Source organism: Lepidochelys kempii, chromosome 8, assembly GCF_965140285.1.
Source record: "Lepidochelys kempii isolate rLepKem1 chromosome 8, rLepKem1.hap1, whole genome shotgun sequence".
In the NCBI taxonomy this organism is placed as follows: Eukaryota; Metazoa; Chordata; order Testudines; family Cheloniidae; genus Lepidochelys; species Lepidochelys kempii.
In genome coordinates this window covers 105643617-105660034 of record NC_136387.1, presented here as the reverse complement: position 1 = coordinate 105660034, position 16418 = coordinate 105643617, and the positions used below count along the sequence as shown (strand labels likewise).

General features: G+C 47.2%; 1 protein-coding gene across 2 annotated transcripts in view; it reads left to right on the top strand.

The window, feature by feature from the left end:
- RNF220 (ring finger protein 220) overlaps positions 1-16418 on the top strand; it is a 329212-nt gene that overhangs the window by 279399 nt on the left and 33395 nt on the right. For both annotated transcript variants that reach the window (XM_073357946.2, XM_073357945.1), the window contains 3 exons: positions 11367-11463; positions 12746-12832; positions 14722-14777. In XM_073357946.2, coding sequence (XP_073214047.1) covers positions 11367-11463; positions 12746-12832; positions 14722-14777 — 240 coding nt within the window. The remainder of the gene's footprint in view (positions 1-11366; positions 11464-12745; positions 12833-14721; positions 14778-16418) is intronic.

The following is a 16418-nucleotide window of genomic DNA, read 5'->3' as shown; positions in this document are numbered from 1 at the left end:
CCATCTAGCAATCAACAGCTTCTTCTGTCTCAACCAAAACCAAACCCGGCATACAGGAGAGCCTGCAAAGATGATAAAACCCTGCCTCCCTCCATCTGTCCCAACGAGTTAAAGTTGCAGTTAAGGTCAAGCCAAAGAGAGAGGAAGCAGGGCAATACATTTAGAGAGACTTGGCAGTGACGTTGCTCGTGCATGAGTGGCGAGAGAGTGAAATTTCCCAGGAGACTGGCCAGGAAATGGAAGGTGTCTGTAGTGTCTTCAGAGCCCTCTGGATGAATGAATTAGTCACCAATATCGTTAGTCCTGTTTCTGCATTGACTAGACAGGGTACCCACTGAGAGAGTAGAGTGAACCTGAAGTCGGATGCAAGAGTCTCCAGCAGAAGAGTGCAGGGAGGGGTATGAAGTCTTTAATCTCCCCCTCCCTCCTGATCCTGGCTTGAAATGTCCTTCTCTGTGTCACTTTTTTCCATCGCCAGCCTCCCTTTTGGCTTTGCCCCTCAATTAAAATGTCTTAACACGGTATGTACATGTAATCAACTCTCACAATCTTGCACTGTTACAACCCTTGGCCTCCCAAACTACTTTTGTCATCTTTGCTTTTGTCTAAGACTTGAAGTTCTTCTGGGTAAGGATCTGTTGTCTAGTTCTGTGTGCTGCACTGGTGCTTTATATGTGCCCATCCCCAGTGAGCGCTCTTTCCAGGGACGCGGTTCTTAACACAGCTTCACACCGCATCTCCAGCTCTGCTGTGTAAAATGACATTTGTCTTTGCGCTGCTCAAGTGATGGAAAAGTCTGAGTCTTGCTTGCATGGACATTTGCTCTTGAGTGGGAGAGGCAGAACTTTGTCCATGAGGTGGTTCTTGATCTCAGAATGCAGAAAAGGACCAGTTTGTTGTGGACCCTTGTTATAGAAGTGAAATTAACAAGCAAGAGTAAAGCTTTCTCGGAAGGGTTTTCTTAGTGTGTAGGAATTGAGGGAGAGGTCTGTTCAGTGGCCATTTCTGCCATAAAGTAGCCAGGCAGTAGTAGTAAAAGGGTTGGTTTTAATGAGGAGGACAGAGAGATAAGGGGAGGATGTGCTTAGAAATTGTCCAAAGCCCTAGCTTACACACAAAGAGTGTTGTATAACCCACAAAAAGAAAAGGAGGACTTGTGGCACCTTAGAGACTAACAAATTTATTTGAGCATGAGCTTTCGTGAGCTACAGCTCACTTCATCGGATGCATGCAGTGGAAAATAATTGATATATCATCATATCGATAACATTTAGATCTTACATAGCACTTCACAAACATTAATAACACTCATTATGGAACACACTATGCAAAAGGTGTGAGATCAGTGCTCTGACTGTACTTAGATGCATTTTTTAATGGGGCACTGCAAAGTTAAAAATCTTTTTTCCAATTCTTCTAACCAAAGTGAAGCATATCCTAATACATTAAAGTCCAGTGCACTCTTCAGCATTCGATGCAGTATGTTTACATCAATTTTTGTAATGAAACTAGACTACTCAGCTTCATTTTGGAGTTCTCGGTCAATGACCCAATGCATAGGGAGGGTTTACATCTCAATAGACTGTTTATACTATGATGGTGTTTGTTTTTTGTTTTTTTATTACAAGTTTCAGTTTAAGAGTCTTTATGGAAATTTAAGAGAACTTAAATTTTGCGCTCAAACTGCTGTACAGTGTTTGTTTAAAGGGAGATGATCAATTAAACACTAATGTCTAATGATTTATCTGTCGTGTGTAACACCTAAGATCACCTTAGCTGGGAAGAGATTTGGAGGGGGAATATTCTCTCCTTCAACTTGCTCGGCTCATTTGACAGTGTTTTGAGTGCAGTCAGTTCTCCTGTTGTGTGTGAGTGGGTCTGTCACACAGCAACAAGGGAGGGAGAAAAATTAATTAAAAATAAAAAGGAAAAGTGGTTGTAAAACTACCAAAATTGGCAGGGAGAGTCAAGGCACAGGCCTAGCACCTGAAACTACTCAGTAGTTGAAATTGACTAGATTTCAAGTTGACAGCATCTCTTTAAACTTTTATTTTCCTAGATGTTAGACATACAGTATAAGATCATCCGGTCCCATCTGCTGCACACACAGAGTTGCTCCCTCCAATCCATTTTTCTAGTGCTTTGTCCAGTCCTGCTTTGAAATTCCCAGGCTTTAAGATAGTCATTTGATAATTTTTCAAACCATCTGAAGTTTTGCTAGAACGGCAGCCTACCTCTTGGACTCTCGGGTCAAACTTCAGCCTTAACCACCAAGTAGCTGATTGACATGATTTTAATAGCATTTTAGAATACAGTTGTTAAGTCTGGGGCAGTGAGATTTTTCTAAAGGAAAAGCGCGTGCGGGTCTCAGTGGCTCTAAACGGCTCCTGTCTCTGCATGTCGTCTCTTATGCTAGGCGGTGAAACGCATTATCGAGTAGTGCCCGGAAAGTGGCTAACTGCGTTTGACACACGCCAACTCCCTGCCTCCACACTGGATAATTGCATTGTCAACTGTTCAGCAAAGTGGCAGATGACACTGCAGCCCGATTGATTGTCCTAGCATCGAGGCTTCTAAGGCTGTCAGCTACCCAATCGATAGAGTTTACACAAGACACCGTGACTGCATCTGTAACTAATTTCAGTTTGAAACTCACAAGACACCGCTATCCCTGTTCCCTGGCTTGTAGTCTGATTCACTTGCATCCTCTCCCTGGGCCGGGAAGTTGCTTTTTCCTTTGAAAGTGCATCTTGGTTTTTTTGTTGTTTGTTTGTTTTTTTCTTTTGGAGCAGCAAGTGAAGAAATCAATGGCGTGTTTTGTGGTTTCAGATTTGAGGGCATTACTGCACATGGCTAACTAGCATCTCCAGTTTCGCAATCAATAGGCTGATCAATTGATTAAATTAACACTGATTTTCTTTCTTCTTCCTGGCCTAGAAAAGAATTAGTTTGGAGTAGAGCATGTGGGTTTGGCTTATGAAATTTAGGCCTTGTTATTTCAGCCCGTGACTGTTTCCACCCACTCTCCTCCACCCACAAATAAAATCTCTCTGCCTGTCATTACTTAAAGCAAATGACAATGGGGCCTGCGGCTGGCAATGGCCTTGGTAAGCTGGGGTGTCGCTTTCAGCTGTTCGGCAGCCTCGGTGCTTCATGCTCGGCTGCTTTAGAAAAGGCATTCTCTTGGCTCCTCTGTGCTGCTTTATTATTGGCAAAGTTGCGACATTCCTGTGATCCCTGTCAGCGGTGCTTATTGATCCAGTGATGTGAATCTGCTTAGTGATTCAAGATTACTTTAATTCCCCTCGTCCCTTTTTTTGTTTCCACCTTCTCGCTATGGGAACTAAAGCTTTCAGAGCCACCCTTTTTCGATCATGGAAATCAAGCCAATGGCTGCTAAGACCATGGTTCTGATTCTTCTTTTGTATTGCAGCAGTGGAGTTTGAATTGCAGCTTTCCAAATAGATGCGAAGCTGCAGGCTCATCCCTCAGTGTGTTACACAGGCACAAAGCTCCAGGAAGCTAGGTAGGAATTGCCATATTGGATCAGACCACTGGGCTGAGTGTCCACTTCACTGCCTCCAGCCGCAGCCTCCAGCTGATGCTTCACAGGGAGGCATAAAAGAAATCCCTGCGATATTCCTAGCCAATGCCATAATGTGGTGTGCGGGAGAAAACAATTCCTTCCCAACCCCTGCAGTGATCAGCTCGTGTCCTGACCCATGTGTTTTATTTCCCTTATATTGGCATGTATTGCTACCAAATGTTGTTAGTGGCCATAATGCTATGCAGCACTTTCATAAAAGCCATCTGTTCTTCTGGTTGTTAGTAAAGATCACTACAGGTCTCTAGGACACTGATTTTCAGTCTGGTGTCCAAACTGCACATTCTTACCTACCAGCTCGGGGGTAAATCGGGAGGGACACATCTACTGGACTACTCAGATCTGGGTCTGTGCAGATGTGCTCTTCTGTGCCCATTTCCCTGATAAATTGAAATTTCATGTGAACTGGATTTGGGTTCCTGACATCACTTGGAAATACAGTTCTGTCCTGTAAACAGCTTTCCATGATCTTGATATGTACATTTCCCCTTGTGAAAGTTGCTAGCAGAATACCTGTATATTAAATCCTATGGTACAGGGGAGTAGAGGAACCGTTTGACTATCTGTTAATTGGATCCGGTGAAACATTATTGGTCTGGAGAAAGATGGCTGATTAGGATGGCCTCCTCTTCTGCTCCCCTCTGTAAAAAGAGAAAGAGAAAGCGTTCTCTTTCCTTCCAGTGCACTGTTTAAAAATAAAGCCACATCTGTCCCATCTTGTTCTCTTAGCACTAGTTTGGGCTATTTCAGCAGCTGAGGAAATAAACCCGGGGTAGAGCTGTTCTTAGGAAGCCTGTGAGCGCCTGGCGGTGTCTCTGCATAAAATGCTTTTATTGCCTTCTTTGTTTTTGCTCTCCAAGGAGCCGGTGAGTGACATTTCTTTAAGAAAATATAGTGCATGTGCTAGAAGGGGAGGCTTTGCTGAGGCAAGTTATTGCAGTGGGTGTTGTTGTTTGGGGGTAATTAACAAAACCTACAGTCTTAGAAACTTAGGGGAGGCTTTTTCTTCTTGAATTTGTGGAAATTACCTGTGAGCAGCACAAAAGCTTCTCTTCCAGCCAACTCAGGCCTGAGCGCTACAGAGTTGTTTGGATTCAGACCCGCTTATAAAATGTTTTTATTTTTGAAGGAGGAATTGAGAATTGTATAATGTTTCTGACAAGCGTTCAAGCCCTCCCTCCTTGGAGCCCAGCAGCTAGAACGCAGATATCCTTCACGAGGGTGTCCCAAGCACTCACCAGCTCAATCCCAGCCTACAACCCGGGTTTCATGCTTTGGGCTGTTGCCTTTCCCGTCCCTCTGGTCAGTTAAGAATTGGGTAGTGCAGTCCCTATCAGCTCAGCTTGCTGAGGGTCTGAGCAATGGAGATGAAAAGTGGGACCCTTCAGGAAGCGGGAATAATGCCAGGAGGGATTTGGTCCTTTAGAGTCCAGTCTCTGTTCTCTTTGCGTACAGTGCCTAACGGAGTGAGGTCGTGGTCCCTGAGTAGGGCAGCTAGGCGCTACAGGAATACAAATAACTGCAACATGGCAGGGAGCACAGAACTGAAGGGTTAGTGTCTCCTGTTGGGTTGGCATTTGTAGCGCACACCAAACAAATATACTTAAAACTGAATAAACGAGCTCACCCGCTGGGACTGAGTTGAGCGGTGGAGCCTGGGCCAAGGAGGGCTTTGCCTACCATGCTGGGTTGTGGTCATCTCCGTCTGCACAACTTTGCTTCATTCCGTTTCCAGCTTTGCCAGCCTCCAAGTAGATTCAGGGTTCCTCCCTGCAAGAGCTGCTGCTGATACTGCAAAAAAGTGAAGCAGCATACGCTGTCACTTTGAGCATCTGTTGTCAGCTCCTATAGGAGAAACACACAAGCTTGAATTCAGGTCCCTTGTAAAATCTCTTTATTCTCTAAATCTGTAATCTAAATCAGATATTCAGTTAATGACTTGGGATCTTAGACAGCTTGAGTTGTATACCCTGAAAATGCTAGGGTGAGCTGTACTCTGAGGGCATGTAGAGGGAGATGGGATTTGAGGAAGACCATGTGACATACAACGTTGGAAAAGTCATTCCAGATACAAGGGGCAGCCCCCAGGCTCGGGAGAAGGCACGGGTGCTGTGGAAACTTGTGTGAGAAGAAATGAGCACTTTCTGCCAGGTATCCATCTCCATGTATAGGAGGCTCTGGGAAGCACTTCCATTTTCCTTCGAGCCTGCGGCCTGCATGGTAGCCGAGACGTGTACGAAATAGGCCTCCTTGGTTTCATATTGCAAAGCTTCACATCCGTATTTCAGTGGCAGTGTTGCTTATTCTGAGCTCCTAGAATATTCAGAAATAACTGGATCTTGTGCTAAGGGCGATTACTCTGAGGCCAGCCAAAGTAACGCTATATACAGCATTCCGGAGGGCTGCAGACACTCTAGGTAAGTGATCTTGATAGGTACATTCTGATTGATGGGAGAGTTTGTCTCCCAAACTGTCACATGGTTTATAAAGGTGCCACTCAACAGCAGTGCTGGAATTGCTTGTCAGAGCACCTGGCTACAAGAGCAATGGGGATAGGAGACAGAGCTGTAACTTTGTTTTTTCTTGGCTTAATGGCCCCAGTGTCTGACCTACCTGCTCACTCTTGTTTGTCTGACCCTTAAAGAGGCAGCTGGGATTAAGACTGTCAGAGAATTGCACTGCTTTAGCACCTGGAGGGTTAGTGTTATCACAGAGGGCAGCATATGAGTGTCTGCTGCAGACAGAACACACAACATAAGCAGAAGAATGCTTCAGCTAGAAAATGGAATGATGCTGCAGGGTTCATTTTTAATCCGAAAGCAGTGTAATTACAATGCACTTTGGGCCTTATCCTACTCTCCTTTCTTGTATAATCCATGGCTTCTCATGTAAGTAAAGGCTGCAGGATCTGGCCTCTTACGAATTCCCAGATCAAACTTACACCTTAACTTTCAGGTGACCGCCGTGACTTTATTAGCATGTTGGCATAAAGTTCAGTCCTCAGAACTGTCTTCTCTGTGAAGAGGAGAGAGGCATTGGTGTTAAACCTCGGTAGGTGGCTTTGCTGATAACCGTGAATTACTGTGTCGCCTACAGACAACTAAGCCAGCCCAGAATAACCCCTCTCATGTTCCATCGCATTGTAATGAGCCATAAATCAGCTGGGTGTAACGTGGTGTGGTGTCTCCTGGAGGTTCACATTTTGTTCTAGTACAACAGCCTCGATTTTAAAAGTGCCACCAAGTACACCCTATGCTCTGCAGCCATCCCCACACTCCGTTGCATATTTTCCCTGTTTCTGGATGGCAGCATGCCCATTGCAAAGGCTAAGCAGGAGGTGGGAGTTCTGAGCCCTTTTTACACTGAGTGAGTTAGAAGCAGGTGTGATCCTATCGGGCCTTCCTTGCATTTAGTGGTCCTCTTGATCCATTTATAACAGCACTTGTCCAGAAATCTGGTTTGAATGGAGCTGAGATGAATAATTAATGTCAAGCGGTTCAGACGTCAAATATTTGAACAGCTGCTTGGGCGTTTTCGCTGGCTTTGTGCAGGGAGGCAACACCAGAAAAGTTACATCGGGAGGGAGAAGTTAAAATTCTGGCTTCAAACCCTGACCTGTCAGAACTGGCCTTAAAACTAACCTTGCCTTGGGTGAAACATGTTTGAAAGTGTGTGTGATGGGCCATCGGTTTCACAAGTTGATCTCGGGTCAGGTTGTGCGTTGCCTCCTATTCTCTAGCATTCTCCTATGTGTAGTGGCAATTCCAGGATCAATGGTCTTGTTGTTCAATCTTGATACCTCTCAGAAACATGTTTTTCCCTCGGAGAACAGGAACCTGTGAATTTCTAAAACTGATCAATAGCATTGCTTATATTTTGACTTGCCCACTAGGTATGGGGTTTGCTTTTGTTCCACAGACCGTGAAATACAGTTCCTGACTCAATTTTGTTGACAATGCATAATCTATAACCACTCACATTCTTGTTACAAAAATCCTGTCTCTTGTTTGGTAAAATTAGGTGAAGTCAGGATTGTGTGTTTGAAAAATGCCTAGGGCAGGGTTACCTGGGATTAACCTCTGTGTGCGCTGCTCCAGGCCCAGCACTGGGAGCCCTCAGCTGATCAGTGTGGAAAACATGCCCTCCAGCCTCTTCGCTGAATGCCCCTGTGCTGCTACACATCTGAATGTTTACAGCGGGCTCCTGGTTTGAGGAGGCTGCCCTGCTTGGCGTGTCTTTCTAGCTACATCCGATCTTAATAAAGTATCTTCTTTCGTAACACCCCTTCATGGCTTCCCACACCCGTCGTCCTCCTCCCCTCCCCATGAGGTGCTGGCCGGCCCCTGCTACCCGTCACTGCATCTGGACAGCACTGCTCCCATTAGTACCATTAAACCAAGGTTTTCAAAAGTGAGTAGCAATTTTGGGTACCCAAGCTGATGTGGCTTAAAGGGCCTGACTTGCAGGAAGCTCTGAGTACCTGCCCCTAAACTGAGGCATCCAAAATCACTAGTCTCTTGGGGTTAGTCTGAACTCAACTAGCACTAAAGAGACGACTAAGGGGGGGATATGATAGAGGTCTATACAATGATGACTGGTGTGGTGTAGGTAAATAAGGAAGTGGTTTTTATGCCTCATAACACAAGAACTAGGTGTCACCCAATGAAATTAATAGGCCACAGATTTAAAACAAAAGGAAGTACTTCTTCACATAACACACAGTCAACCTGTGGAACTCGCTGCCAGAGGATGTTGTGAAAGCCAAGACTATAACAGGGTTCAAAAGAGAACTAGAGTAGTTCATGGAGGATAGGTCCATCAGTGGCTCTTAGCCAGGATGGACAGGGTTGGTGTCCCTAGACTCTGACTGCCAGAAGCTGGGAATGAGCTCTGGCTGTGTTTCAGGGCAGGCTTCATGGGAGGGGTAATACCTTTACTGTGAATGTGATAGAGAACATTTCTGAGCTAGTGTTCTCCAAAGCTGGGCAGGGTCGGGAGCTAGCAAAGGAGTTGTTAGTGCCATCATTATTAGCCTTTAAAAGGATTTCCTCATGCATAAATGAGAGTTCGTTGAGGATGGGTTTCAGGTTCTGAAATCAGATGCCTTAATGTTGGTAAGCTACACCACCAAAGCCAGGCTGTGTACTCTTAAACTCTGACCATGAGCCACTGGACTATTTGGCTTGGACGATTTAGAAACCAAATAGATGACAACCTGCTTGTTTCCTGTGCGTGGTATCCTTGCAGAGGGACGGGCAGATAGAGGAAACAAAGGAGAAATCCCTTTTACACTCAATTGACCCCTGACACCACCACTGCTGCCCTCAGATACTTGTTCCAAGTATTCATTATCTGGCTAACATTCAAATCACTTCTGGGACTGACCAGTCACTGCTCCAGCTTTGCATGATTTGTGTTTCCCACCTCTTTGAAAGAAAAATGAAGACCTGTACGTCCAAAGCTTATGGCCTTTGAGAAGTGATGGGCTACAGTAATGCCAGGTGCAGAAGATGGTGTTACTGGAGGTTTAATGTCATGCTTGTAAATTACCACTACATCTCTCACTGTGAGTTCTCAGGCAGCATTGAAAGAACATCCAGCTCATCTGACAGGTCTCTCGTATTACTTTAAATCTTCTCCGAAACATTCTGATGAACTGAAAGAGTCGAGATTTAGTGGATGAGGCATTGCTATGAGAGAAGGAAGCTTAGGATGTACTTTGGCCGCCAGCATACAGCACGACTCAGCCTGTACTTGAAACACATCCGATGGGCTTGGCTGGCAAAGGTGCTGCCCCAGCCAGGCTGCAGGGCTGGCCCGTATGCTGCTGAAGGCTGTGCCACTTATCACAGAGCTGTGCCTTGCTTTCAGAAGCAGGTGTTTGGGTGCTGCACTTATCCAGGTGTCAATAATGGCAGTTTGGCAGCTCTCGTGAAAATTTAAAGCTGGTCGTTGCTTTGGGGGCAGGGCTGGTTGAGTTAGTCTGGAAAGGTGATCCTGAAAACTGATGGAGTGCTAAAAGTGCCACTTCTTAAAGGCCCTTGTTTTATATAGGGGAAGAGAAATATCAAGTCTTTATAAACAAATTTTATTAGCAGCTTAACTGATACCTTGTACATTCTCAGAGGCCGACAGTGACATACTGCATTCGAGTGGTGTCCTTGGAAAGAGATCTGTATCCTGTCTAGCTCCCACTGGGGATATAGCCAGCTAGAAATACTGCTCCACCACTGGGGGGGGGGGGGCGGGGGGCGGGGGCGGGGGTCAGAGAGGGGGACACAGATCCGGTATTGACAGCATAAACTGGGTTGAGAGCACACTGGACTGGGAGAAGAGTCAGGCCCTTGTATTGTCAAGAGGGTGACTCGGGGGATGGAGGGACTGCTGTTTTTATAGGGTGCAATTAATAATCCTCCCCAAATTCAATATCCCTAACTGAAACTCACCACCTCTTTTCTTCCTGGGCACATTCACACTGCACAAGAGGCGTTTGCTCTCAAAGCCCAATTAAAATTGGCTTAAGGAACATGCTGACATGAGCCAGAGTTAGTGATCTGGTACCAAAATGTTTTGACTCTGGTACAGCCCTTCAACACGGAGGGAGGATGGCATTGTGGTTGGGACTCAGGGCATCTGGGTTCATTTCCCAGCTCTGCAACAGACTCCCTGTGTGACCCTGGGCAAGTCACGTAATTATTCCGTGCCTCGGTTTCCCCACTGGTCAACAGAGATGTTGAATGGTAACTGTTTGGTGTAAACACTCTTGCTGTGTTTGTACAACATTTAGCTCAAGAGAACCTGATCCTGCCTGGCATGCCCATAAAGCAATTAACAACAATGCTCGAAGATGCTTCTTGCCTGTGTTGGCTCTCTCCTAAAGATTAGCACTTCTTATGTGGCTTCCGAAGTACTTTCTACTAAGTATGTGAGGGGGCTCAATCTTGCGAGAGCCTGGGCATCCTCAGCTCCCCTGGGAGTTAGTCAGGGGCATTTAACACTTCACAGGATCTGGGCCTATGCAGCACTTCATACTTCAACAGGGATTTTGCCTGCATAAGAAGCGCTGGTTAGCGCCCTTAACATTCGTGTGTTCCTTATCTGCTTCCCAGAAGTAGTTTTATTCTCATTCATGAGCATTTAATATTGGACAAAATTAAGCCGAGGACAACACTCGTTACAGAAATGAGTGTTCTATTATCCTGGTGTCTGTTTGCCCCCATGGATAGTCCTCATGATGAAGATGCAATTCACTATTTTCCACTGGCCTTATCTCCTCGTGTTTGGCTGAAATACCACGTGATGAACAAACTTAGCTACACCCAGTAACTTATTTTGGTGCTTGAGCTTTCGGCCACGAGTGAGAGACACCCCCCGATAACCCTCAAGCTCCTCTTTTTCCTTGCTACAAAAGTAAAGTTATGATGAGGGTTCTCTCAAATTCCCTTCATAATGGAAAATTAAACTGTCTCCTTCTTTCTGATGGACAGCATAAACCCAGGAAATGTCAAAGCATTTCCTGCCGATATGTTTATGTACTGTCCTGTTCCTAGAGAGGTCCCATGAGAGAGATCCAGAGGAGTCGGTGGCACTGGTTCCTGCGGCTAATCCGTTCAAAACACATGACTGAGCTCTGAAGGATAGCCCACACAGCCTAGCCTCTGTCCTAGGATTTCTTTCAAGGGATCTCCTACTGTTGCTCTGCGAGATGTTTTGCTACGGCGCAGTGATTCATGATATAGTCCACCCATTTTATTCCCTCCAGGTTCTGGATTCATTATGTGCAGTGGCAAGGAGAATCCGGATAGCGACGCTGATCTCGACGTGGATGGAGATGACACGCTGGAATACGGGAAACCACAGTATCGTTTTTGAGAGGTTCTTACTCAGTGGAACCATAGCCATGTGTCTGATGTTTCTGAGACCGTGGTACAGCATTGCTCTGTGTAACGTTGAGCTCAGCCCCTGTGAGAAATGCCAGCAGCTCCCCACACTGCAGCTCAGATGTTCCTTGGTCCAGGAGCAGTCCCCAGTACGCATATCTGCTTCACAGTTCCCTTTCACTCCCATTAAAGAGTCTCCCCTGGTCGTCATTTCTCACCCCAGACCCAGCGGGTGAAGCACACAGGAAAAATATCACACACTTGATCCTTTGGGTTATTTTCCCTAATGTCTCTGACACAACACTTCCATCTCCTTTTTTCCCCGCTCTCAGATTTTCCCAAGATGCATTCTGCTCCAGGAGTGTCAGAAGCTTCCTAAAAGCAGGGGGCCACCAGGACCTGAACCGTGGCCCTTCCCCCAAGCCTCGCCCCTACACTGCCTTGTCCCTGCTCCCAGGCCACCTTCCCCTCCCCCCCACCCCCCCCAGATCCCACCACCTGCTCACTCCTCTCCGCCCCCACCCTCCCATTGCTCACCCTTAAGGCCACTAAAAGGTAATGGGGCCATGGTCTACCCACCCCCACCCCTCTTCCGGCGCACTTGCTCTGCTCCAACTATTTGGTTAGGACTGGAGCTCCTCCATCCAGAAACTGGGGCCAGAGCAACTGGACTGTACCTTGCATCTCCAGGAGTTGTTCAATGCAGGCATCTAGCAGGAGCGGGAGCAGCCACGGGATCTGAATCCCCGGAAGGCAGTGTTTACACTCTGACATTGGGGGGTGGTGAGCCTTATTGTCTCTATTCTGGAATTTAATTAAACCTGCACCAGCTGCTGTGAGTCAGCATCTCGCTAATAGAGGCCATGGCACTATGCTGACTGATGCCTGCAGAGGATCCAGCCCTAAAGTGTCTGTAAGCCAAGGCTTGTATTCTTCAAAAAAAAAAAAAAAAAAAAAGAGAGAGAGAGATTGAGAGTTTCTCTCTCTCATAACAGCTCTTCCCACATGTTACTATCAAAGGAATCTCTCCATATGGCCCAGGGCGTTACCTTCCTGTCTAAGTTTGTTACCATGTTGCCTTTGAAATCAAAGCTTCGGGAAGCTAGCTGTTGAGGTAGATTGTCCGAATGAACTCGCTCTGTATCCTTTGTAGCCAAAGTTAGCTGGCTGAGTGCCCCAGTGCCGAGAAACAGGCGTAATGCAGAGCACCCACTCCTCGCCCTTGACAAGGCTGTATTGCTCCTTAACCCTCTGTGCTCAGGTACACAGAGGCAGATATCATCCCTTGCACTGGGGAAGAGCCGGGCGAAGCCAAAGAGCGTGAGGCACTCCGCGGTGCCGTCTTAAAGTAAGCGCGTGGGCTTTGTAATGGTTTTCACCAAACTGGCTGGGTGTGAGTTGAAGGGGAAATCCCTGTTCAGCTAAGTGTGTGTGTGACATGGCAAGGGAGAGGCAAAGCCAGCCAAGGAAACAGTCTTGTGGCTTGGGCTGAATTCCCCACCCGTGCTGTAGGAAGGGGCAAATAAGGATATGGTTAGGGATTCGTAGAAGTCCCTGCAAAGCACATTCTCCAGCTACTCTGGCCACACCCACTCCCCTGCAGTAGCTGCCTACTCTGAGAGCAACATTGGCCAGCTGCTAACTTCTGGTGGGGAAGACACTGTGGTGCTGCAATCCCTTTCTGGGCAGACCTTTTACGGTCGGGGGCCCTGAGCTCTGTCACTCCCCGGAGCGGACTAGAGTTGAGTAGATCTGTGTCAATGCGGCTGCCGCTTGCATGCCATAGCACTCTGTGCAGTACGTGTCAGCTAGCACCGTGTATGTGATTGCCCGGGCTGGTGTAGAACAGGCCAGTGGACCCCTCTGCATGCAGCACGGAGTTGGGGCAGGTCTGCGCCGCTCCCTCATGTGGCAGGCCTTTGTGCTTGGAGCCGAGAGCACTGCCTGGCTTGCTCCAGGCTGAGAAATGCAGGCAGCAAGAGCGCGATGTGAGCCAGGCGCTTGGGGAAGTGCTTCAGGCAAATAACAAAATGACTGTTAACAGGGACGTAGGGTGGTTTTTCTAGCCCTCTGCCCTGCATGGAGATAGGGCTTAAATTTCCCCTCTGTCTCTTAGACTGAGTGATCCTCAGTGAGGTCAAGGTTGAAGTGATTGATGAAGCAGTGGAATGAGGCTTTCTTACTGTTTAGCCTGTCACAAACAGTGGCTTGAAATTAGGTTCCACTCTGTAGAAACACAGGGTTCGCCATGGTGGATCAGACCATTGGGCCTTCAGCAGTGGCCAATCGCTATGCTTCAGAGTGAAGTAGAACCATTCCCCCTCACCAGATGAGCGCATTGTGATGGGGGGGAGGGGGAATCCCTTGCCAGTGCCCGCACACAGTAGTGGGGAGATGTGGTTTGGGGATTATAGCAGGAGCCTGGAACCTCCGAGGTCACATTCCCATATGTGGCTCTGGCAGTCAGACGCTGTATTGCCTTGTGGTCCTTGAATCATTCTCTGACTCATTTGCCCATCTGTAAAATGGGGGTGATTATACTTAATATTTGCAAAGTGCTTTGAAATTCTGGCCAAAGGCTCTGGAGAAATGCAGGGTGTAATTATTAGCTCATGCCTTGAAGCGGGAGGCTAGATTACCCTTTTAATGTAACCCTCTTAGCTCACAGAGCTGAAAATGTCACATAGTGCTCATAATTACCAAGGCTCCTTTAAAGATTCTCTTGTGCTGTTGCCTCCTTTATTCTGTTGGCTCACAAGTGACTGGTCATGATTGCCAGTTCTACATGCTTTAGTGCAATGGTTGTCCCAAATTTGAAGCATTATAAGTCCATGCCTGTGAGAAAGTGCAGTTATTCTTAGAGGGGGAGTCTGTTGTAACATAGAGAGAAGCCTTTAGCCATTAAGCCTTTTGCTTCTGCAATCTGGGGTGCAAAACTCAGCTTTAGGTTACAAGGGAAGGAATTTGGATCCAAAGCCTTCAGTCAACATCACAACCACTGAGTGGTTTAACAGAGACTATGTGGGCAAGGGCTAGGACTAGACCAGCGGGAGTTGCCAGCACAAAGCCCAGTTCTAGAGAAGGCTAGTCCCTCGCTTTGATGCCCAGATTTAAGTGGGAGGGAATGTTTGTATTTAAGCTGTTGAAACCTACAAAAGCCAGTGAGGCTTGTGAGCTTGTAGGAGCCACGGACTCTCCGTGACCTGCTTTCAACATTGTTCTCTTCTCTGTTTCTAGTGGTGGCACACCCAGTACCCGAATAACGCCAGAGTTTTCCAAATGGGCCAGCGATGGTGAGTGTTAGATCCATAAATTACTGTTCCATCCTGAACATGAAGATCTTCTCTTGCAGGTTTGGATGGGGGAGGGGGGTTTTATCTTACGCTTTTTTCGAGTTGCAGCCACTTACCTCCGTGGTGGTCATTGTAGCTGCATGTCAATAGACGCATCTTGTGTATACATAGTTCTTTGATCCCAACCAGTATCATTAACAATACTCGGTACTTGCAGAACACCTTTATTCTGAGGATCTCAGAGGTCCCCGCACATATTCCTCATCATGGGCCTTTGAGGGGCTGACCCCAAGGTGGAGACGTGCCCAAAGCCTTGGAGAGAGTCAGTCAGAGACAGGATTAGAACTCTGGCATTTTGGGCTCCCACTCCTGGGTTCTGACCATTAGGCCGCACCAACTTCCTGTTGAACTGAATGATGTCATAAAATAGCGTCTGAATTAAAGGAACAAAGCAGCTGGTGACTGCTTGGCCTGGTGACACAGGATGCCAGTTGGTAACTAGTGGGGTCTCTTGTGTTGGGAGCCATATCTTGTCTCTTGGCACTGAGGGTCAGACTGGAATCACATCTGTAGAGAACAGGGAGTTTTCTGGCCAGCAGTCCAGTAGTGAGGGTGGTGTCCTGGGGGCACTGCCCTCTGTGGTAGGAGTGTCTGGTAGCATGGTATCTGAGGAGCCTGCCCAGCTGGTCAGGAAGTGTCTGTGCAATAATGGACATGGTAATGGAAGTTCTCCCTCCCCAGCAGAAACCACACTGCCTTGGGTCATCCTCCTCCATTCACTTAAGCAGCTGTCAGAGCTTCACTCCCCAGTGCCGCTGTTCGGTTGCTGGTGGCTTGACCCAGACACATGTTAACGCTGCCCTTTTTTGTTGCCTTCCCATTTTTAAAAGGATAAAGGAGATTAATAATGTCACCTCTGGTGTCAGCGTAAGAGAATAGTGCTTCCTGTTGCTGTTACCGGGGAGTTCTTCCGTTAGCCCAAGTGGCAGAGGCCTGTGCTTTTAGCATGGAAGGTCCTGGCTTCTGTCCCAGCTGAGGATACGTGGTAGAGGCTGCCCACAGGAATGATCTGCAACAAAGAAAATGGCTTGAGCTGTGATTTACGTTGATACTCATTTGGGTATCTTTGGGGTTTTTTTAAACCCCAGGCACATACCCAGCCCTACAATAACAAACTAGTGGGAAGTGTGAGCAGCCCGCCAGTAATAAAACTGGACACGTTCCCGCTGTAGAGCCCCAAGCACATCACAACATTGGGTAAGTGCTGTCATCCCTGCTTTCCGGAAGAGGGAATTGAGGGTGAGGGGTGTTAGGAGACTTGCCCTCGGTCGCCCAGGGAGCGCAGTAGCAGAACTGGGAATAGAATGCTGGGCACCTGACGCCCAGGCCTCTGTTCATAAGAGTCCTCAACCAGGGGCTTGGGCAACTGCACAGTACCGAACCAGTGTGGGGCTTGGACCTGGGAAGGGGAAGAGAAGGGTGAGGAAATACGGTCTCACCAAGGGCATGATAAATAAGTGTATTAAATATTCTCCGTTCTTAATCACTTTCCTGTAAGTGACACAGCACCCACATAGCTTCCTAAGAGAAGAGAGAATAAACTGCCTTAGATAAGTGAAATTGGAGGACTTACCACAGACA